A 23,412-nucleotide genomic window follows, 5' to 3' on the forward strand; every position below is an offset into this window, starting at 1 on the left:
CTGCCCTCCACTCCCCCATGCCACATCAGAGCTCACCTGGGATGATCTCCTCAGTGACAGCCGCACCCCCGATCACATGGCGCCTCTCGAAGACGGCGGTGTTCACCCCCAGTCTCTGCAGGTACGCTGCCTGGGAAGGGGGGCAGCACACAGGGCCCTCCCTTTACCCCTCTGAAATGTCAGGGCTCCCTCGGGCTGACCCGCAGACTAAGGTCCTCACTATAGGCCAGTATGGCCCACACTCCACGGCCTCCCCGCCCCGCTCATGCTGTTGCCGCCTCTGGGAATGCCCTTCCCTGTGCTTCCCTTTCCACTCTCGCCTTTTCTAGATGTCCTCTAAGATCCGACAGGCCTGCTCCCACCCCTCCACTTCCCAATGAAGGTGGTCTTCCCTCCTTAGAGGCCTGGTGCCTCAGGGACTCACGCTGCTTCCTGCCACTCTGCCCTGGGATGTCGCTCTCCTCCAGGCAGGGAGCAAGCCTCATCTCTCCTACAAGCACAGCACAGTGAGGTGGAACTTGTGAATGCTGACCCTTCCACCCAGGTTCAGCCCCTCATTCTCTCTCTGCTGCTGCAGCCTCGGTACCTGATCTGTCTGGCCTCAGTTTGTTCACATGCAAAAATGGGGCTGATGAAAATAGTGCCGGCTTTACCCACTTCATAAGGCTGCTGTGAAGATGAACTGAGCTGGTCCCTAGACAGGGCTTTAAGTGGTCCCTGGCACAGAGAATGTACTCAGTAAATGAAGCTGTTTATAGCAGAGCTTTATTTTGGGAGAACAAATGATGCAAGGATTTCTATTAATTTTTTTCTAGCACTTAGTGGAAAAATCAATAAATATTTGTTGAACCAAACTGGTCATGAATCTACCGATATAAAATGCTGGCCCTGTGAACACAGGAATGGTGCCATGCAAAAGTCAGACTTTTCAAAAAGCTCACTTGGCAACTATTATGTGCCAGAAACACTGAGTACATTGTTTTGTTTAATTTTTCCCACCAGCCAAGAGGTAGGTACTATGATTCTCCCATTTTACGGATGAGAAAACTGAGGCTCAATGAGGTTAACAGCTTGCCTCAGGCTCACAGAGCTGATGAGTAGAGGTGTTTGGAATTGAAACCAGACAGCGTGAAACCAGCGTTTATCCTAACATATCCTCCTATCATAACCTACTGAGAAAGAAACAGCAGCCGTCACTCAGTGGCTGAGGCCTGGCACGCAAGGTGAGCTGCGTCATTCTCCTATTACACAGGAACGATCTCACAGATTGACAACCTCAAACAAGGCTTCTATGAGACTATGATAAAATGAGGCAAGCACAAACAAAACCCATGTCTCCGTGCCATCCAGAAAATACCGAACACCCCTCTTGGCTGAAATGAGTGACTGCTACTTCTTTATCAATTACTGCTCTCCGCACACTCATCTCTCCCCCCTACAGATCAGATTTCTTGAGCTGCCCAGTTGCAGGGTTGTCCCTCCTTCTTGACAGTATCTAATCTATGGCAACCCCTATTTTCTTAGGCCTTCCCTCAAATCACCAAAGCTCAAATCCTGTGCTAGGTTCTTTCTAACACCTTCCTACTGAGGCAACCCGAGGTTCCCCTGATGTGAGCTCCCCCACGGCAAAGAGCAAGAAACCAAACTAGACTAACTATAAGTGTGTTCCTGGTGGGCTTTGGGTGAAGGGCGTGGACGCCAGCCTTCCTTGGCCTGGAAACTTCCAGTAATAACAGCCACCATTTGGGCAAGGCTGCATGTGCCAGGTCCTAGCAGCAAATGATCTATTACCTTCACAGCAGCTCTGTGAGGGCAGGTGACATTGTTCCATTTTACCGTGACTCGGAGAGGCTAAGTGACTCAACCTTCACAAAGTGGCAGAGCTGGGAGATGAATCTTTGTTTAAATTAATATAAAATCAGGCCGGGCGTGGTGGTTCACGCCTGTAATCTCAGCACTTTCAGAGGAGTTTCAGAGATCAGGAGTTCGAGATCAGACTGGCCAACATGGCGAAACCCCGTCTCTACTAAAAATACAAAAATTAGCCAGGCATGATGGCGGGTGCCTGCAATCCCAGCTACTCAGGAGGTTGAGGCAGGAGAATTGCTTGAACCCGGGAAGTAGAGGTTGCAGTGAGCCGAGATCATGCCATTGCACTCCAGCCTGGGTGACAAGAGCGAAACTCCATCTCAAAAAAAAAAAAAAAAAAATAAAATAAAATAAATGTTTTAAATAACTGATCCATTGAGTTACAAAATGCCCCACGTAAAATGTTCAAGTAAAACTTAAACATCCGGCAAAGTATTAAGGTTTAACATCAGTCCGTTAGCACACCCACAGTTTCCCCCTATATTGATATTCTAGAGCTGCCGCTGCTTCAAGAAGATGTTCCACGTTTGTTTTGTGGCCTTGAATGCCTTCTGTGGCCTCCTGGAGGTATCTGGACTCAGGTTACAGAAGCATAGGCTAAGGATAGCTGTGGGATACCCAGCTCAGTTTGGGATCTTGAAGTCAGTTGTGTTGGGGACAGGGCGCAGGCCCTTCTGCTAGACTGAGCTCCTCAATGTTTCCAGGGCACACTTTGGCCACATGGCAGCTATGTACTCCAAGATGGTACATGGCCTGGACCTAGCTGGCAACACAGGGCTCTAGACGGAAGGGCTGCCTATGACCTGGAGTCAAGGGCCCCCACTCCGCCCCAGGTGCCCAATCCCCTGGTTCCCACCTGCTCCGATGCTATGTTGGTTACATGCTTCCCTGCCTTGTCAGCTTGTTTCTGGAAGCTCCCTGACTCCCTCACAGGCCATGGGGAAACCACCTTTCCCCATTAGGGGAAGGGGAGGAAAGGAGCCTGTGATGTCCTCAGCTGGCTGCAGATGTGCATTCGACCCAGCCCCCAGTCAGCGTTGGAGAGCAGAGAGCATCGACTAGGCTGCCTTTTCCTTCTCTCTCAAGGCCCGATATTATCCCACCTGCTTCTTCACACTCCTTCCCAGGCTGCTGAGAGCCACACGCCCAGGGGCCAGTGAAGTGGGATCAAGGGGGAGGTACTCACAGCCACCAGTCCGTTGTGTCCTGCAACAAAACGGGAGAGGGAAGGAAGGAAAGCATCACTGGTCAGCGGGCCGGCAGACAGACAGTCCTTGAGGAATGTGCTCACCGCTGCCCGCCCCCATGCCATGAAGATCCTTGGTGACCCTCCCCTCCCCTTCCCGCACTCAGATGTTGGAACAGCATCTAGCTCAACTCCATGAAACACTGGATCTTCAAGGAGTCAGAAAACCCCGGTTCTTGCCCTGGCTGGAAAAGTCCTGCTCCCCTGGCTTGGTCAGGGGCTCTGCTGGAGTGAGGGGCTCGTGAGAGCATCGCCAGGGCTTCCATCGCTTGGGAGGTGCAAGTGATGGTGTCTGAGGGAGCAGCACAGCTGAGTTGGCATGCAGGAGAAGCAATGGGTGGCTGGCATGCTGGTGCACCAACGTCCCGTCTCGCATGGCAGCATCAGCATCCAGGGGAGTGCTGGTCATGTGGGTAGTTGCTGTCAAGCGCGGCTTGTTTCATCCACGTGTGGTTCACAGTCGGCACAGTGGTGCCCTAGAAGGCTTTATTCACATGGGTTTGTTTTTGCCAATCCCCAGTGTTCCAAAAATAAAACATGAGTTCAACATGAAGTAAACATGCACAGCTTCAACATGTGCTAGAGTGACTAGCTGCGCTTCAGGGTGCCTTGAGCTGAGAGGCCTGAATTTGGCTTTGGCATCTCACGTTCCACACCAAGCCCCTGGGTAGCAAGTGCCTCTCCAGCTCTGATAAGCTCAGAATCACCTGGGAGGTTGTATAAATGTCGACTCCCATAGACCCCCTTCCCAGGGGTCTATTCAGCAGGTGTTTCACAGAACCAAAAGTTTCATGAGCTAAAATTCACTCTTACCATATGAGAAGCATGTGAGAAGCTAGTTGGTTATAGTTTATCTTAAAAAGTGCTGGTTGACATACTCTTTATTTGTATGGGCTTTTGAAAATGTTCATAAGAAAGTTTAAACCATCTGCCAGTTGGGACTCATGAACAGATGGAACCTGTCTCTCAAAGACATGCAGCAAACTAAAGGCAGACAGTCCTGGGCTCAGCCCAGCCTCTGCTGTTTGCCAGGGCATGACCTCAGAGAGTCGTCAGCTGCCCTGAGCCTTGAGTTTCTTCACATGGGGAACAGAGGGTGCCAGGGACCCTGCAGTGTGGCAAGGATGAGATAAATGGGAGCTATTTGTCTTTTAATTGGTGCTGATGATCAATCTTGGAAAACTCATAGTTTTCCAGGCAACTGGGTCCAGTTCAATCATGGCAGACCTCAAATGAGTAAGGTCAAGGATCCAAAGCACAAGACCCCCTCTCAGTGCCCACCCTCAAGTCCTGGCTGAGCCCTCCTTGGCTTCTGGTGACACCTCTGTTCCCTTGAAGAGGACTTCAGCTGCGGGCTCTGCTAATCTCCAGACCTGCCTCAGGGGCCCCATAGCAGGCGCCTGGGCCCTTGAGGAGCTGCTCTGGGCGTGGGCTCTGCAGCTGCCTGCATCAGGCAGTGTTGGTTGGGTGAATGTGCTGACCTCCGGGAGTCACCTCCCACCCTCAGAATGCTCGTCACCAGGTACGGGGCCAGGAGTCTCCATTTTAACAAGCCCCTCAGTCACTCTCAGGCACATTTAGTCAAATGACTAAATCAGATACAACTTCAAGGTGGTGGCCAGGTGCCAGTGTGCCTTCAGGGACTCAGAGGTAACCCTTGTCTCAGAAGATGCCATTCTGTTCCTCATTGAGGTCCAAGATGCCTTTAAACCAGGCTTTATGGTATGTTTAGCAACTAAAGAAATCATGTCAAGGAAAAGCTCACACACTGAGACTCACTCGCACTTGTAGGCAAGTCACCAAGGCAGCTGGTGACCTAGAGTCAACCTTCCCCATTAGGAGACAGCAGGGTGAGCTATGGTCGAGCACGGAAGGAGGCAGGGGGCTTCTCTGAGGCTAAGTGAGGTGCTGGAGATGGCTCCCACCAGCCCGGGGAGTTTGTGAGCCGGCTGTCAAACAGCCATTGTTATAAACTAAATTATATAAGCTTACAATTAAATAAATTATATTAAAAACAAAGGTAATAAATACTCAAAACACACTACCTCCTATTTGTTTTTACTACATTTGACTGTTGCCCATGCCCTGGCAGTCACTGGCCTCTATGTACATATCTGCATGGTGGACACACTGTACAATGATGTGCTACTGGGTATCTCTCCTAAATCACATTGAGCAACCTCATCCTGGTAACAGAAAAGGCTACGGTGGGAGTATTTACACCACCGTCCTCAGCAAATATTACACAGAAGGGCTGAATTTATTTTTTGTGGTCAGGCTTAAGAAAGCTATGGGAAAATGCTAATAATGCAGATTAAACCTAACAGCGTTAGCTGTTATAGCGTGAATAAATAGCACAAAAATTGAAGGAAATATTCTAGTATTAGAACAATATTATCTTATTTGAGTAACATCATTCCTGTCATTTAAAGAAGGAGGCCGGGCGCAGTGGCTCACACCTGTAATCCCAGCACTTTGGGAGGCTGAGGTGGGTGGATCACAAGGCCAGGAGTTTGAGATCAGCCTCGTCAACATGGTGAAACCCCGTCTCTACTAAAAATACAAAAATTAGCCGGGCGTGGTGGCGGGCGCCTGTAGTCCCAGCTACTCAGGAGGCTGAGGCAAGAGAATCGCTTGAGCCCAGGAGGTGGAGGTTGCAGTGAGCTGAGATTGCGCCACTGCCCTCCAGCCTGGGCGACAGAGCAAGACTCCATCTCAATAAATGAATAAATAAATAAATAAAATAAAAAAAAAATAAATTTTAAAAAATAAAGGAGTAAGGTTGGGACATAAATCTTTGTTGTTTCACTTGTTTCACAATCATCTTACTCTTTACAGAAAATATGGAGCACCATTCTCTTTGGAGCTACCCTCATTTGTCAATTGCAACTATAGGTTGGCTACTGAGTTTGGCAAAAATCAAAGAAAGCCTTTGGTAAGAATCACTTGGGTAGACTGCATTTAAATTGAGAGTATTATATCTTTATTTGTAAAACTGTGTGCAGTGTATCTTTTATTTCAATATTTAAAATAGGCATGTGTGTATGTGTATGTATGATGTATATACATACATACGTATATACATATACATATATACACATATGTGTGTATATATACATATACATATATACACGTACACACACACATACATCACACATTTTTCCCTGGAGAGATGACTGTTGAGTATCTACCAGCTCGCAACTGCTCTAGTGCATATGAAAATGAAGACATGCCCTCAAAGCTGCATGTTGAGTGCCGTCTGCTTTATCTCTGTATAGACCTAGTTAGCAATCATGCATCTGGGGCCCTCTGCAAGTGTGAATGGAAGGCACTAAGGAAAGACCACCTGGTCCTGGGCCTGCCTCTTCCCCTAGCACCCAGTAGACTATGATACTCTGAGCCCAGGGGTTGGCAAAGTGTGGCAGGATCACTGCAGATCCCCAAATGTCCCAGAGCTGCAAGGCAGTGGGGTCCATCTCCCTCTGCAGACACGCAGTAGGAACTCTGGGACTCAGTTCTATTTCATCCTAACTGGCCGTTATGAAATGACTGCAGTTTCTTGTGACGAGGGGTGGCCTCAGTGGTAAGGTAGTGGTGACGAGAACTCAGGGCACTGAGGGGGCGGGGTGCTGGATTTCACTTGTCTGTTGGCCCAGGGCTCTTTCCAACCCTTACAAACCATAGGCAGAGAATGTGGTGGAAACTAGGTCACTTTGCAGGAGATATAGGGAACCCCTGAGCTCACCTAGTCTTCCTCTGTCATTCTCCATGGGAAGATCCAAGCCCAGAGAAGGCAAGCATTTGCCCCAGGCCACACAGTAGAGACAGCACTGGAATCCCAGGTGCCTGTCTGCCAGATGGAAGGGCTTTCCATTGCAGCCCCTGCTAGTGTATAAACTTCTGGCTGGGTTATGCCAGAGGAGAGAGCAGTGGGGCTTGGCTCCCCCTCCCCCTCCGCACCAAGCTCTGAGCAGGGCTGCCTTCCCGCCCCTCAGCTCTGGCCCAGCCTGCTTTTACCACTTTACCTGCTCCTATCACCACCGCATCATACTCAGGCTTCAGACCTCCCCCTGCTTCCGTGTGAGCTCGTCTCCAAGCTGGGAAGGGAGAGGCGGCCACAGCCTTGCGGAGACCTCGGCCACTTGCAGCCATTTCTGCCCCAGGCTGGGCCTTGCTAGGCAGGGAGTCTGCTAGCAATTGGCTTTCGTGCTGCCCTAGGCACGGGGTGGAGCAGGGAGGAAGCAGGAAGAGGAGGAGCTGCAGTCCCCCTCCAGGCCCCCTCCACCATGCATTCTTGGCCACAGGCCAGCCTCCTGCTGCCGTGAGGCTGTGCTGGGCCGTCGGGAGGGTTGCCTATTAACCAGGCGGTGTCACCTCCAGGATGCAGGGGATAATGGCAAAACTGATAATCCACTGGGGTTCCTATGTCAGGCTGGCATTGTGCTGAACCTTGTAGGCAAAACTCCCCATTTTACAGATGAGGGCGCTGAGGCTGCGGGGTTAGGGAATGAGTGGTGGAGGCAGAGTGGAGCTTGAAAGGGCCCTCTCCTCCCCTGTGCGTCTCCCTTCTCAGTCAGAACTGAAACGCCTGGGGTGGCAAGTGCTCGTGTCAGACTCTGCTCTGACTCCATGCTGAGTCTGCCAGTGCAGAGTGGTGATGCCTCTACACCCACAGGAGGCGCCCAGGGCGGCCATGTAGCATCACCATGACCAGCGCCTTCAGACACGCAGAGGCGGCTGTGTCTGTCGCTGAGGAGCACTGGAGTCCTCCCCTAAATGCTCAAACACACCCCTCAACGAGGGCTTAGGGGCAAGTTCACTGTCTGTAATTCTCTGGGATTTTTATTTTGAAGGCCTGGCCATTTCTCCTCTTTTGGCACTTTGCTCATTTTCCAAGAATCCCCAAGGATTCGAGGTCACATCTATAAATACCTCCAGCTAAAGTTCTTTCTGACCCTCCCTTAGGCCTGCCTTGAATTAGGAGCCCCTTTGTTCTCTGCCCATTACTTAGCAGAGTGTTCCCCTAGGAGGAAGAAACCCCTCGGAGTGGAGAGTTCCTGCACTGCTCTGATATCGCAGTGTGACGGAAACCTGCTATTGGTAACGAATCTCAGAACTGGGAGAGTATGTGGAGATGATCCTAAGAGGGAGTTCCGAGGACCCCTCCACACACCATGGACAGTTACCCCGCATGTGAGCATCTCTGCTAAGATCTGATTCAGGATGTTCACTCCTGTGTTATTTATTACATAGAAAGATCAAGGGGATGGGTTAAACTAGACATATCACATCCAGCCGCTGCTAAAAACTAAAGGAAAATAGTAGGTGACAAAAGCAGGGGTCCTGAACAGTGGTGGGCTCAGAGGATTGGAGTTTTTTCCTTTATGTTTTTCTGTATTTTCCACAATCCATGCTTTTCATTGCCATTCCATCAGATGATGTTAAGGAGGAACACAGATCCAGTCACCTGAGGGGATACTTCCTCACTGCCACCTTCTCAGGCTTTAGACCAACGTGTGGGTTCGAGTTCCCCCAGCCCCAAAGCTGTTCCCTGCAAGGGAGAGACCAGTCTTTGAGCGAATTTTGGCTGAAGACTGAAGACGCAGAAGGCGAGGCTCCTGCACACACAGCACGCGGCCATCTGATCCTGTGCTGCAGTGGACGCTGACTTTTGCCACGCCGCCCTCTCTGGCCCAGCACCAGCCTTCTGGCCTCAGAGGAGCAGACACTCCCAGTCCCAGGGCTCTCAGGGTCTCTTGTCCTTGGGTCCATTCTGGGACAGGAACTTCTCAGTTGGAAGAGAGGGGCTGTACCCCTCAGGTGGTGGTTCTCAATCCAGGGTGCACCACGGAAGCTTTGAAAGACATCAAAGCCTGGGCTCCATGGCTGCCAAGCGAATCCAAATCTCTGGGCCAGGGCCAGGGGCTTGAGAACCCCAGCCCTAGGGCAGACGCCAGCCAAGCATGAAGGGGCTGGGACTTAGCAAGGGCTTATCAGCACTGACAGAAGGGTCTAGAAGCACAAGCATGTTGGGCTTCAGTGATAACACTGACCAACATTTATTGAGCACCTACCACATTGGGTAATCCTCACACCACCCTGGGAGGGAGGTGCCATCGCTTTAAATGTGGGGAATAGAAGAAACTTGCTAGGAGGTGCAGAGAGGAAGTGGCAGCGCTAGAATTCAAACCCAGGCAAAGGAGCACTTTTACCTGGGGTAGGAGAGAGCTTGCTGCGTGGGCTTCCTCCACAGAGGGAACAGCAGAGATGGGGCTTCCTCCCCATCTCCCAGGATAAAGGCAGAGGCAGCTCTGGAAGAGGAGCTGCTGCCACTGTTGTTTTACAAACAGGACCCCTGGGCTTCCCTCTTCCTCCAGAGAGAAGGATCTGGGGCCTTGCTCAGTACCCGACATGGAGGGTGGTCTAGGTGGGGTTTTAGAAACCCTGGGGCCACCCTGGGCACTCTGCCCCATCCTCAGGATAGCCACTGCAGACAGGAGGCTCTCGTCATGGGTAACAGTGGCAAGCAAGGGCAGCTGGAAGACAGGATGCAAAGGCAGACTGCAGCCACCTTGGCCTAGAGCAGGGGGATACGGGAGGCCTCCCAGAGGCGCCGGGCCAGCTGGCCGGCCTGCTGCACCAGCAGGTCAATGGGGATGACAGACAGGTGCAGGGCCAGCAGCTCGTAGCATCTGACAGCCTCGGTTGGGCGGTTCTTGCTGTAGTAGCGCAGAAGCTTCCTGGGGAGGAAAGGGAGGATGGGATTCAGGAGTGAGGCTGCGGCACTCCTCCAGTGCCAGAGGCCTCTCTGGGCCCTCGCAAGCAAATGCCCATGCCCTCGGTCATCTCACTAGGCCCCTGCATGTGGGCCTTGACACCCGCTCCGGTTCCTCACTGACCTAACAGTGCCATTCTGGCTACGAGTTAGCAGCAGGGATGTTCTGGGCCGGGCACAGACGTTCCCCGTGCTGCCAAGACCATGCCAGCAGGAAGGTGGTGGGAACACAGATGTGCCCTCCACACCCGTCCTCCCTCGCTGCACACAGGGCCAGCTGGGAAGGTGTTGCCAGCGTGGATTTCTGGGTCTGAGGTATGGCACTGCTGAAGCAGAAGCTGCTCCCGGTAGAGGCGAGCACTTATCACCCAAATGGGGGCATCTGTCCCCAGCGGCTCCCAACGTGGCGTCACCTGTAGTAGTCTCCTCCCAGCATGCCAATAGGCACTGAGTCGTCGGAGAGGACGGGCACCTCGATCATCTGGAGTTTGTACCCCTGAGGAGGGAGGACAGGGAGGCAGTGGGTGCGGGGGGAGCGCAAGGGCCTGAGTCAGACGCACCGGGCTTGCGGCCTGGCTTGGCTCTGTCATGTGTGCTGGGTGCTTGGGAAAATGCCTGGACCTTGTTTTTTCATCTTTGAAGCCAGAATAACAACAGTCACCTTATGAACATTAGAGACAAAGCACTCAAAGTTTCAAGGGCCAGCAGGGTAGCTCTCATTACCATCAATACCTGGACCTGTACAGGCCACAAACACACGCTCAGGAGGGCAACCTGCGGGGCTGTCATACAGGGTCTTGAAGAGCAGAGCATTCACAAAAGGCCCAAGCCTCTGCTTTGAAAGAATTGGGAATTCCCAGGGTGGGATAAGGTGGGAAAGGAATTAAGATCTGCTGGATGTGCCCTGTGTGCCAGGCACGAACATGGCACTTAGCTGATGCTTGCGTGGGCACCGTGGTCTGCCCTGCAGGGGGAGTGGACTCCGTAGCGTGCACGGCTGCCCCCACGGCACTGGCTGGGCTGTGTGGCTGGCATTCAAACCTGGCGTCTCCAGCCCACAGCTCTGCCCCACTTTATCACCCCATGGGGCCACCCAAGCACACAGACTCTTGTCCCTCCCTAGAAGTGAAGGTAAAGGTCACAGGAATTTTCTAGCACTTCTGTTGTACACACGTCCTGGGCACTTCTGAGGGCACGGAGGAAAACTGGGAGCCTGCAGGCTGGGGGAGCAGAGCTTGGGCTCCGGCTTCCTCACTTACAGCCTCGGTGGCCCTGGCCATGGCGTCTGATCTCCGGATCATTGTGTCTCCATCCATACAACGGGGTCAAGAATCCCTGTCCCCAGCCACTTTACAGGGCTGTGAGGGGTGACTGAGAGAACAGTGGTGGAGGGCCCCAGTAACCACCCTGCCCTATGGAAAGGGATGGCTGTCACCCTCAGTGAACAAAGAGCGTGCAGGGGGGTGCAGGGGAAGGCACAGTAGTGCAGGGACCCAGAGACCAAGGGCTGCGAGGGAGGAGGAACACTCCTGAGAGCTGGAACAACCACTCATGGTGACAAGTGAGATGCAAATAGAAACAGGAGGAAAGCAAAGAAAGGGAAAAGACAGAGAAGAGGGAGGGACAGGAGGAGAGGAGCCCCAGCCACTGTACCCCTCACAGCCCTGTGCAGTGGCTGGGGCAGGGATCCCGGACCCCGTTGTATGGATGGAGACACAATGATAGTAAGTTCCCTCACTGGAGCCTACTCTGCAGTAACAGTGAGGCCCAGAGGAAGCAGTGCAGGGCCAGGAGGCCAGGGCCCTGAGCCGCACCACCAGTGTCTCCTCGGGCGGCCTGGCTCACTGCTTCAAGCAGGGGCCTATGCTCTTGAGTTCAGGGGCCTACGCCACAGGGATGACCGTGTGCCACATTTGGCACGTGACGCTGGCGACATGGAAGCATTAGCGACAAAGTGTGTGGTCTGAGTCACATTTCTCACAGTGGGGCATGTGCCCATCTGCTCACATGTGTGCCTGGATGCCACGTGGACAATGGCAAGAGTTTGCCAGACAGCTGGGCAGAGGGATCACAAAGCAGTTAAATGCCCATGTGAAAATGTGACCTCTGAGCTCTGGGTCCCAACTGCTGGACTTACCAGCAACAAGAAGAGAAGATGAGACAGGCAGACAACAATTCAGAAGAAAGGAATCCAAGAGTTACAGAGTGGGAAGTGTGTGCAGCCCGTCCTGGCCCAGGGACTCAGCCTCACCTACCATGTCATTCTCGAACCACAGGAAGTAGGAGCAGTAGAAATCCCCCTCCTGGAACAGCAGCGTGGTGTAGCCTTTCTGCAGGTATCTGCGCGCCAGCTGGATCAGAGACCAGACCTGGGGAAAAGAGAGCAAGCATCACCACTCTCCCAGCCTTGGTCTGCCTGGGCAGCTCTTACCTCTGAAGGAAGGAAAGTGCACAGCTGAGAAGCTCCATGACTGCCAGGGGCCTCTCCTAGTACCTGGGCACTGCCTCGGCTCAGAGCAGGAGGCTCAACAATAAATCATTATTGGATGGATGGACTACCCTCCAGTTAGCGTGGGGGCAAAATATATGTAAAAAAGCTTTGTGTAACTTTACTATACACATAAGCCATAAATTAGTGAACTGGGCTAGTGTGGTGGCTTATGCCTGTAATCCTAGCACTTTGGGAGGCTGAGGTAGGTGGATTGCTTGAGCTCAGGAGTTCAAGACCATCCTGGGCAACATAGCAAAACCCCGTCTCTACAAAAAATACAAAATAATTAGCCGGGTGTGGTAGTACACACCTGTAGTCCCAGCTATTTGCGGGGTTGAGACGAGAGGATTGCTTGAGCCCAGGAGCTTGAGGCTTCGGTGAGCTGTGTTTGTGCCACTGCACTCTAGCCTGGGTGACAAAGTGAGACCCTGTCTCAAAAAATAATAATATTAAAAAAAATAAATAAATTAGTGAAATGATCATTCGGGCCAGAAAATAGCCAGGGACATCATTAATGAACACAGGAGAACAAGGTGTGGTCTCCTGAATCCCCTCCTCTGCCTGGGGTCGCCCACTCACCTAATGCCCTTTAGGCTGGGAACTGATGGCACAGGTGAGTGACCCTGTAGCATGTCCTGAGCCAGGGGTGAAGTCCAAATCAGAGTTCACCAAGGTGTCAGATGGAAACACAGGGCCTGAGAAACCACGTGCCTTAGCTCCCCTGGGAATGTCCTCCTGCCTGACGCAGGGACTGTCACCAATGCTGCCGGTGAAATGCCCCAGGGAAGGCAGCAGGGACAGTGGGCTCTCTCCCACCTCTCAGGGCTGGGAAGAGACTCGAGGAGCCCTCTCATCTACCCTTAATGGGAGGGACAGGCGATCTGCTCCGAACTGCATCACCGTGCAATTACTAATTAAATCTGCCGTGGATTGACGATACTTTCCAGGAAAGTAATTTGACAACATCCATCAATAACCTTAAAAACATTCCTCCCATCTGACTTAATAATTCCATTTCTAGGAATCCATATTGGGGACATAATCAGAGATGGGGACACAGATGTATGTAAGATGTATACTGCAGAATTATTTATAACAGCAAAAGCCTAGAAATAATCTGTATGTCTAAACATCAGGGAAATAGTTCAATAAATTATGTTACATTCACATGATGGACTATTATGGAGCTGCTAAAAATCATGTCTATGAAGAATTAATGGCATGAGGAAATGCATCTGATATAATGTGAAGTGAAAACATGGTAACAAAGTTGCACATACAGAGTGATCTCAACTACAACAAACTGTGCACAAAAAACCAACAGAAAGAAACGTACCAAGATAACCCCAACTGTCTCCAGAATGAGGGGTAAGGATGAAGATGGTGATGATGATGCCACCAGTAAGTACTGAATGAACTGTATCTGTATTTTGTGCCACGTGCTATGCTAAATATTTGATACGTATCCTCTCATGTAATCTTCATAACTCTGTGATGTAAATAGCACTATTATTTCCTTCTACAGATGAGGAAACTGACCCTTGGGCTAAGTACTGCCCAAAGCCACAAAACTGGTGGGAGATGGGGCTGGGCTTCCAACACATGCCTCCGCCACCCATCTTCTCATCTTGTTTTAAACATTAGAATACACTTTACTTGCCTCCCCCTACCAAAAAAAAAAGAAAGAAAAGAACACACACACACACACACACACACACACACACATACACACACATGTATAGTTGTTTTGGAGAGTGGCAGGGGTCCTCCCCCTACCAAAAATACAACTTTGCCATGAAAAACAGTTAAATAAGGAGAACAAAAGAATTTCCAGGGAATGCTTCCTTAACAGAAATCACCTTGTTTTAAATTCTGATGCTCAGCTGATGGACCTTGCCGTTCTCTCTATTCTAGCTCATTCAACAAATACTTGTCGAGCATTTATTTATGCCGGCACTGGCCACTGCCTTTCGGGCCTGCTGCCCAGTGCACTCTGCTAGCCCCAGGAATGTGGATCACAGCAGGAGGGGCTGCCCAATATTGGCTGAGGCCCACCCATCCCCGCCCTGGGTCCGAATGGTTACCTTGGTTTTGACAAAGGCAGCCAGCGGCCCCTTGCCCAACTCCGACGAGGTCTTTTCACTGCAGTTGAGGGAAGGCGCCACCATCTGCCCAGTGGTGCGGTCCACATAGATGAAGTGCACCAAGCCTGGGAAGTCTTCTAGGTAGGTGAAGGTCTGAGTTAAGGTGCTTACAAGCCAGAAGCTAGGGATAGCCTGCCTCTATCCTCGCCCTGGGCTTCTAGCTGTGCCCAGTCATGGTGGCAGGAGGGCCAGGACTGCCTCTTTCCAGTGGCTTCCATTTCAGCCAAGCCCCTGTATCATTGCTTCCTCAGATCCCCCACTACCTCCTGGCTCCCCAGGCCTTGAAAAGCTGTAAGATCCTCAACACTTGCACATTTGACACAGGCAGTTCTGGCCCTACAGGAACATGGTATGCATCATTTTCATGAGGGATGAATTTAAGTCAGACACACGTGAGGCTGGAGTGTGAGCACAGCCACTTGGTTCATGAGTGAGCCTCGCTGACCGCCCAACCTATGCACCTCACTGTGATCTTGCTAAACCCTTACACTTCATCATGAGAGTTTGGAAGGCTCCCATTTGGGAGGGGAAGAGACATCCACGGAAGGGCAGCAGCTGGTGGCTAAAGAGGCCCTCTGGCATCCTTTCACCTACCCAGCCTCAGGAGACTAGGGGCTGGACATTTCAGAGATGATATGGGAAAAGCTGCTTTACACAAAGTTCCATGGAAAATCAGTATTCAATAAAATTAGTGTTCCATAATAAAAGGGTCAAATAGTCTTAGGAATGGCTTTTGAAACAGGGATAAACATTTACCATAGGCCTTCTAGAGCTTTTACATGCCACTGTGCACTGTGATGATCGAAGAAGGACATGGCCCTTTCAACCAAACTAGACCACAGGAACCCAACCCGTCCCCACCCCTCGTGGAATACCTACTACCATTTTGCCAGCTGGGCAACACTGACATAAAGGGTCTTTATGGCTTTTGTGAATTAACTTTGGGACAGGAGGAATTCCTGAAATTTCAGCTTGAAATGTTCCTATAGACAAGGCACATGGGCCACTATGTCCCATTATTTTCCTTCAGAGAGGTGGTGAGCAGCTGACGGGGTGGAACATATATTCCCCTTCCCTGGGGCCCATAGTCCCTCCAGGGAGCAGGTGTGGAGGCAGCAGACCCAAGAGGCTTGTTGGGCTGGCTGGGGCCCCGGCGTAAGGATATGACACCATGGTGGTGTTCCTCCTGCTCTTCACCAGCACGAAGTCCTTCCAGTCCGTCAGCTTCTCCCTGCCGAGGGAAGCTCAGGCTGCGTGAAGGAAGTACGGGCCCCAGACCCTGCCCTGGCCATCAAGGGGGCCGCGCCGCACTTACCTCATGAGCCTCTGCACTTGGTCCTGCAGGTGCTGGGGCAGGTGTGGGCCTCCCCTGCTGGGGGCTGTGGTCAGAAAGTTCAGCCGGTAGATGGCACAGAGCTGCCGCTTCAGCTTCCCACATGCCTGGAGCAGCCTGAGCATGAGAGAGGAGAGCATTACAGCAGAAGGGACCTAGGGGAGCCCCTCGCTCTGTGTGGACCACCTCGTTCCTGCACCCAGGACAGACAGACCTGGGGAGCCCCTTCCCCTGTGTGGATCACCCCGCTCTTGTACCCAGGACAGACAGACAGACCTAGGGGAGTCCCTCACCCATGTGGACCACCCTACTCCTGTACCCAGGACAGACCTGGGAGAACCCTTCGCCCCATGTGGACCACTTGACTCCTGCACCCAAGACAGACAGACAGACCTAGGAAGCCCCTTGCCCCGTGTGGACCTCCCTGTTCCTGCACCCAGGATAGACAGACAGACCTAGGGGAGCCCCTTTCCCCCGTGTGGACCACCCCACTCCTGTACCCAGGACAGACCAACCTGGGGAGCCCCTCACTCCCAGGTGGACCACCCTGCTCCTGCACCCAGGACAGACAGATGGAAGGACCTAAGGGAGCAGCCACAGCTGATCAGGCAATAGGAAGGAGCTTCCCAGCTTCTCCACGCGGTGCTCCACGTATGTGGGAAGAAATCTCCTTTCTTGAAATTATTTTGCTGATAAACGAAGTGCAGTGGTGGAGGAGACGTGGTCTCTCAGGGAACAGTCCCCTCGGCACACGACCCACCCCTTGTCCCGAGGCCCACCACTCACTCCCAGGAGGATCCGGGCTCACTTTTGGAGAAAGCCTTGGCCTTAAACTCCAGCCAGGTGCTCTGTAAGGAAGACAGGGGGCAGGTTTGCATCCCGACTATGTTTCCAGTGAGGTCCAGGCCAAAGTCCTTCCCAGATCAGGCTCTGAGAGGGCACAGGGCCCCCAGACAAATCTGCCCATCTGGCCAATGCAGGCTACTCTGGCAGGCCCCACCAGCCCCCTGCAGACTTCAGTGTGCCATGTTCTAGTCACTGAGCAGCGTTTATTTAAAGGGTAGTTTCCCGGGGCTCGCTGTCTGATGGGCACAGGTGCGCATAGTAGCACCGTCACAGCAACCAGGCCAGCCCCCCGGGGTGGGGGGTATACATAGGGCAGGGGCTGGGGTGTGCGGAGGAGGTGCTGCTGCAGGAGCTGGGAGGGCATGGGGTAGCCATGCAGGGGGCGGCCTCACAGGATCTCTATAAAGCAGAAGAACTTGGTGTTCTAGTGAAAGTGCTCCTTAGGATGCCCTGAGGCACTGTGGGATGTGGCACTGCCTCTGCCTCCGTGAAGAGGAGCCTGGGTCTGGGGCATCAGCTGCTTGCTCCGCCTCCTCCAGCCAATCCTGCAGCCTTCAGACTGACAGGCACTTCAGCCACATGGGTCCCAGCTCCTCAAACACCAGGCGCGGCCACTGCTTAAATCCAGTGTCAACCCCCACCCACCCTACTGCCATCCAGGCCCTGATCTGGGCTTTGTCAGAGCACGGGGTGATGGCCTGTTTCTACTGCCTGCACATTCTCGCGTGTCTCCTGGTCTCAGCTCCCCACCTGGGCCCTAAGCTCGCTGCGGGTGGGGTGGGGCCGTGACCTGCACATCCCCGTGTTGCCCTGCGAGCCCGGGGACACAGCCCCACTGCAGAGAGGAAGCCCGTGACGGGCGGATCCCCGGCCTGCACTTGCTCACTGCATCCAGGCTCTGGCTCCACTGCTCATGAGCCACATAATCTTGGCCAAGTTAAAACTTATCTAAGCCATAGTTTCCACACCTAAAAAAGGGGAATTATAATTTGTGTTCTGCCAAACACACATAAAAAGATTCTGAAAACCTAAAAAGCAGCTAAGTTTTCATTATCATTTCATAATAGGGAAAACATGGATCATAGGCCCAGGGGAGGTGGAGCCCGGACAGGAACCCAGGCCTGCTGGCCCCTCAGCTGCTGTGGACCGGATGGACCCTGCTGCCAGCCCTGCCCCTTCCCCAGGTGGGAAGGACTGGAACCTGGGTCTCACCTGAATCTCTTGTGCCCCTCGATTCTTGACAAACTTGTCCATCCTCTGGCGCAGGTCTCCCACAAAGGGCTGGGAGCGCAGGGAGGCCCCGGCCTCCGGTCCTTCCTTCAGCTTCATCTCCAGCATGGAGAAGCCATCCATCAGCTGGGACAGGACCAGGGCCAGGGGCGCGCTGGGGCTCTGAGGGAAAGGGCCGAGAGGCGGGTGAACGGGGCTGCCCCTGGGGAAGCCGTGCCAGCCCCAAGCGTCATCAGGGCAGGGTGAGGGGCTCTCCTACCCTGGTCAGAAGCACCAAGTTGATGCCCTGCCACAGGGGCAGGCAGTACATGGTGTGGGGCACTAGGGGGCAGTAGTTTTCCTTCACGTTGGCATCCAGGAAGATCCTTCTGGGGCCGGAAGGCTCAGGGCAGTGGGGAACCAGCGTTTGGAGGGTGTCCTCTGCTATCTACAGAGGAAGAAGAGCTGCAGTGAGAGGTGGGATCCCTAAGTCGGACCCACACATTGCTGCCCTATCTGTGAACCACAAGAAATAAACATTTTTAGCTCCAAGAAACTCCAGTTTTTAAATCCCCGCACTCTGCTGAACCTGCCCTCGCAGCTCCAGTTCCTCTGTTGCCCCTCTCCGTCAGCTGCTCCTGGGCCTTTCTGCCCAGAGTCTGGCCTGGGTGCCAAGCAGGGCAGTGGGCAGGGGCAGAGGGGCTGGGTGGTGGCACAGAGAGGACCAAGAAGGCAGGGAAACACTCGTGGATGGGGAGTGGACGGGGAGAGGTCCCCTCCCCACATTTGCAACAGATGGAGGTATCTAACGTTCAACATTGTATCACTTCGGTCACCCTCAGAACATCCCAACAGCCACTCAAATGGGGGAAACTGAGGCATAAAGTGACCAAATGGGCAAGGCTCCAGCCTTACAGAGAGATCTGAGTAAGAAAGCCTTAGTGCAAAAAATTATAGAATTAAGGAAATCATGAGAAATGCCACAAAAATTCCTCTTCAGTATTATACATAACAGCAAACACTGGACACAATGACACGATTTTCCTGGGGATTTGCTAGATAAATAACATATGCATGTGATGGACTCCCAGACAACCATTACAAACCACACTGTGGGAGTGCTTAGGAAATGGAAAAATGTTTAAATAAAAAAGTATAATGAAGCACTTTAGTATCCAAATCTGATTTTAAAAATACACACGTGTACATATGTAGTGTGTGTGTGTAAAGTCATAGGAAAAAAAGACTAGAAGGAAACATCCCAAGATGTTAATCTCATTTTGAGGACGGAATTAAAAGTAATTTTTATTCCCTTTTTTATAGTTTACTTTTGTATTTCCCGATTTTTCTACAATAAATATACATGCTCACTAAAAAAAAATAAAAAATTCTATTGGACTTTCACTCCCAAGAACAACGGAGCTGAGGGACAGCACCCGGGGGAGGGGAGGGGCAAGTTCACCACCCCTCACAGCCCATCCCTGGACCCTGCCTCTGCGCTGAGCCCTGGCACCAGGACAGGCACCTGCACTGACCAGCCCCAGAGTGGGCAGGAGGAGGGTTGGCACGGGGAGAATCACCCTGGAGGCGAAACCCTCAGAGCCCCCAATACTCACTGCGGCATCTCAGATCAGCTGGTGCCCCGGCAGACACAGGAGAAACTCACCTGAAGGGCATCCATGGGTGGGGTGCCCCCCTCCAGCCAGACGATGCTACCTGCAGGCCACAGGTAATAACATAACTATGTAAGTACCATGAGATGTAAACAATGGCTCAACAGCATAGGGTAGGGGGCCCAGGTGCCCCCCACAACAACAGCATGGGATACGGGGCCCAGGTGCCCCCCACAACCTCAGCCCTTGGCCACCAGCTCCACGCAGGGGTGCCAATGTGGCTGGGGCAACACCCCTTCATCCTAAGTTGGCAGGCACAAGGTGATCTCTGCAGTACCAGGGCTAAGGCGGCGTGGGCCTGGCAGAGAAGCTGCCCCCAGAGCCAGCTGCTGAGAATCAAGCTCCTGAGGACATGTTTGGTAATGGTGGTCGGGGGGTAGGGGGGCATCTTCCTCCCCCCTCCCTTGCCCCCAATCCCCTCCTTGTTCTGTCCCCTGTATTCCTTCAGGCCTCAACCCGCCCCTCAGGAGTCAGCACACACAGTCCACGTTTGCCCATTCATTTATTCAACAAGCAAGCTCTTACTGAGCACCTACTGTGTGCTGGGAATTGAGGTGGATTTCCTTCCTAGTATAGCACACAAAAACCTACTGAACCCACCACATATCTGAAATATTATGTGTTTGTAATAATACTGTTACCTCTTATATTTCATTGCAAACAACCCTCATTTATAATCACGTTTCTCCGGGGGAACTGTGTTCCTACATCTTAAACACCTGATTTACAAATGGATGAGTGCAACCCAAGTCATTTGTAAGTTGTGAGTTCTCTGCACGGTGGAACAGCATTATTTTTTTACAGTTCTAAGGCACAAAAAACCACTATCGAGAGAGAGGGACTGGGAGGAGGATGGTGATGAATGAGGAAGGGAGTGGTAAGAGGAACTTTGGAGATTACCCAGAACTCTGCTTCTCAACAGGTCTCAGGCTCATCAAGAGCTCAGGGAAACTGAAGATAGCTAGGAACCCTCACCCCAGGAACTGCACAGGCATCAGTGAGTTCGCACACAGTCTCAGGGGGTCCTAGGCTTCTAGCCAGACCTAAAGTTAAGAGCATCTAACCCACTGGTTGTCAACCTTGGCTACATGCGAAAATCATTTGAGGACTTTTACAAAATCCTGACGCCCACGGCACAGCTCAGACCAACTGAGTCAGCATCTCCGGGTACAGGCTCAGCTTCAATAATTGTTAAAGATCCCCAGGTGAGTTCAATATGCAGCCAGGGGGCAAAGCATGCTGTAACCTAAATCTGTGCACAGCAGTGGTTTGCACCCGAGGCACACTGGACTCACCTGGGAAAATTTCCTAGAAGTATTCACACCTGGGTCCCAGGCCCACAGACTATAACTTAGTTGGGCTGAAGCTGCCCGGTGATTCCAGTGTGCCAGGGTTGGGAGCCGCTGGTTCAAAGCAGCCACACAATAAATTCCTTTCAAATCCTAGTCCCCAACAGGTTTCTCTGAAACCCTGGCCTTCTTTCTTCCATCAGATGATGTGGATGGACCACAGGATCCTTTTTTTTTTTTTACCTAAGAACTTCAGAAATGAATGTAATGCTTATTCATAGTGACCACAACAGTCTGGATTTTGGTTTATCTACTTCTCTAAGCAAGGTTGTCCATTTTTTCTTAATATTTTGAATATTTGTATTTTTTTTTTTTTTTTGACACAGAGTCTTGCTCTGTCGCCCAGGCTGGAGTGCAGTGGCATGATCTCGGCTCACTGCAACTTCCAGCTCCCGGGTTCAAGTGATTCTCCTGCCTCAGTCTCCAGAGTAGCTGGGATTACAGGCGCCTGCCACCACCCCTGGCTAATTTTTGCATTTTTAGTAGACACGGGGTTTCGCCATGTTGGCCAGGCTGGTCTAGAACTCCTGACCTCAGGTGATCTACCCGCCTCAGCCTCCCAAAGTGCTGGGATTACAGGTGTGAGCCACCACACCTCACCCATTTTGAATATTTATAGTTTTTTTATTGTTTACCCACATACTTTGGAGAAACAGGTAAAGTATAAACTACAGATGCTGAATATATTTTAGAATGTATTGAAATGAGATGATTATTACTAAATTTAACTTAATTTTTAATTACAAAAAAGATGAGTCTGAGAATGCATGTACAAAAGTTTTAAATGATGATAATCAACTTGTCATCAACAGCTTTAGGGATCAGTGGAGTGGTCTTAACAGTCCTTGAGTTCAGGCTGGAGCTGGCAGGGAAGATGGGGAGCCACAGACAGTGTCCTGTGCTCTAGGAACACAGGTACCTGCACTCAAGCCTTAGGAGGCACGGGGGTCCACTGAAGCCTAAGACAGATGTCCTGGGCTGCCTGTTGCACGCAGCTAGCTATTGTTTCCTCCTGCTTCCCTCCGGGCCCCACCTGAGCTCTGATCGCCAGGGGAAGGAGCTGGTGTGAAGTACTCCTCAGGGAGGGAGAAGCTGTCTGTCTCCTGGAATAGAGAAGGTGGCTCAGGTTGAGAGGCTCTCCCAGCTGGCTCAACCCTGTCCCTGCTCTCCCAGGAGGGACGGGAAAGGCCTGGTCGTCTGCAGAGGCAGATCCCCTCCTGCCCGACTCCACGAAGTGCACAGCACACACCGTCTCTGCAGAGCTCCCACCGGTTGGGCCTGTGGAGTGAGGGCTCCAGGCCTGCTGCATGGGGATGTTCTGGCTGCTCCGGGCCCTCCGCGGGGAAGGCTGTGCAGGGCAGGGGAGAGGCTGGTTAGCTCCTATCTGACCTGGCTCCCTCCACCCCTTCTGCCTCCCAGGGCTTCGCAGAGAAGCCTCCACTCCTCCACCCGTTCCAGGTGCAGTCCTAGGTGTGCAGTCCTCAGACTTCCCAGGGATTCGATTCTAGGCGGTCTGTTCTATGGAAATTCCAGAAATTCCAACACACTGGTATCCAACCCACCACTACCCCTGGTGATGAGGTCAACAGCGATGGTGGTGGCTGACACTCACTGAGCATTCACTATGCCCCAGGCAGTGCCGGGCTCTGTGGGAACTGCCCCTTTTGTCCCTCCCAATACCCCTGAGAGGTAGGTGCTTTGTTATTCCCATTACACAGATAAGGGCATTGAGGCTCTGGAGGTGCAAGTATGGGCTCAGCTCACACAGCCAGGTGGTGAAGCTGGGTTTCAAACCATGGCTGACTTGAAAAATCTGCACTTTTAACCCACTGGACCCACTTTTTACCCACTGGAGTGTAAGGGGAATGCGCACTCCAGAATTCCCCTTACATCTGAAAGCGGTGGGAAAGAAGTCGCGCCCAACCACACACCCAGAATTGTGACTTAAAAAACATGGAGTCCCCAGGGGGGGCCTGCCCACCACTCTCCAGGCAGGTTTTCTGAACTACCTCCCTAATGGCCTCCCTCTGCCCAGACAGCTGCCCTGAGACCTGAATGTCGTCCTCTGCTGTGCTCTCGCTAGGGTAGAGGTCCTGAACCAGGAGGATGAGGGCGAGCAGGTCGGCCGGGCGCAGGGAGCTGGCACTGTGGCTGCAGACACAGGAGCATGGCCACCCATCAGCACGTGCCCAGCAGGAGATGGGGCAGGCAGGTTAAAGGAGTGTGGAGCCTGGCCCCTGCCCTCAAGGAGCAATGTACTTAATCGTTTCTGGAGATGGGCAAGGCACAAATACAATTAATTAACTCATCAAATTTTAAAATAAAACTTGGTTGTATAGAACAAAGAAAAGAAAGTGATTTAGCAGTGGGAAAGCACCAGGGACCAAGAACAACATAAAAGGAAGTTCTAGATTGAGACTCTAAGACAGTGTTCCAGGAAGGAATGATACGGAGAAATGAGTGAGCTGAAAAAGGTT

General features: G+C 52.2%; 2 protein-coding genes across 15 annotated transcripts in view; both read right to left on the reverse strand.

Moving 5' to 3' along the window:
• PYROXD2 (pyridine nucleotide-disulphide oxidoreductase domain 2) overlaps positions 1-7,442 on the reverse strand; it is a 32,088-nt gene extending 24,646 nt beyond the window's left edge. For 2 of the 9 annotated variants that reach the window (XM_054503542.2, XM_054503544.2), the window contains exons 1-3: positions 7,141-7,440; positions 3,056-3,075; positions 37-130 (exon numbers count right to left, since the gene is read on the reverse strand). In XM_054503542.2, coding sequence (XP_054359517.1) covers positions 37-130; positions 3,056-3,075; positions 7,141-7,267 — 241 coding nt within the window. In that variant the 5' untranslated portion in view covers positions 7,268-7,440. Of the gene's footprint in view, positions 1-36; positions 131-3,055; positions 3,076-7,140 lie in introns of all 9 variants that reach the window. The other 7 variants (XM_054503545.2, XM_054503546.2, XM_054503541.2 and 4 more) reach the window with 6 other exon arrangements.
• Positions 7,443-8,341: 899 nt separating this feature from the next.
• HPS1 (HPS1 biogenesis of lysosomal organelles complex 3 subunit 1) overlaps positions 8,342-23,412 on the reverse strand; it is a 32,369-nt gene continuing 17,298 nt past the window's right edge. For 3 of the 6 annotated variants that reach the window (XM_063670138.1, XM_054503549.2, XM_063670136.1), the window contains exons 8-20: positions 22,987-23,086; positions 22,185-22,283; positions 21,969-22,038; positions 19,580-19,629; positions 18,194-18,361; positions 17,917-18,096; positions 16,645-16,706; positions 15,841-15,975; positions 15,696-15,756; positions 14,466-14,618; positions 12,146-12,259; positions 10,304-10,386; positions 8,342-9,855 (exon numbers count right to left, since the gene is read on the reverse strand). In XM_063670138.1, coding sequence (XP_063526208.1) covers positions 9,693-9,855; positions 10,304-10,386; positions 12,146-12,259; positions 14,466-14,618; positions 15,696-15,756; positions 15,841-15,975; positions 16,645-16,706; positions 17,917-18,096; positions 18,194-18,361; positions 19,580-19,629; positions 21,969-22,038; positions 22,185-22,283; positions 22,987-23,086 — 1,438 coding nt within the window. In that variant the 3' untranslated portion in view covers positions 8,342-9,692. Of the gene's footprint in view, positions 9,856-10,303; positions 10,387-12,145; positions 12,260-14,465; positions 14,619-15,690; positions 15,757-15,840; positions 15,976-16,644; positions 16,707-17,916; positions 18,097-18,193; positions 18,362-19,579; positions 19,630-21,854; positions 22,039-22,184; positions 22,284-22,986; positions 23,087-23,412 lie in introns of those variants that run through there. The other 3 variants (XM_054503551.2, XM_063670137.1, XR_010127455.1) reach the window with 2 other exon arrangements.

Source organism: Pongo pygmaeus, chromosome 8 (genome assembly GCF_028885625.2).
Source record: "Pongo pygmaeus isolate AG05252 chromosome 8, NHGRI_mPonPyg2-v2.0_pri, whole genome shotgun sequence".
Classification (NCBI taxonomy): domain Eukaryota; kingdom Metazoa; phylum Chordata; class Mammalia; order Primates; family Hominidae; genus Pongo; species Pongo pygmaeus.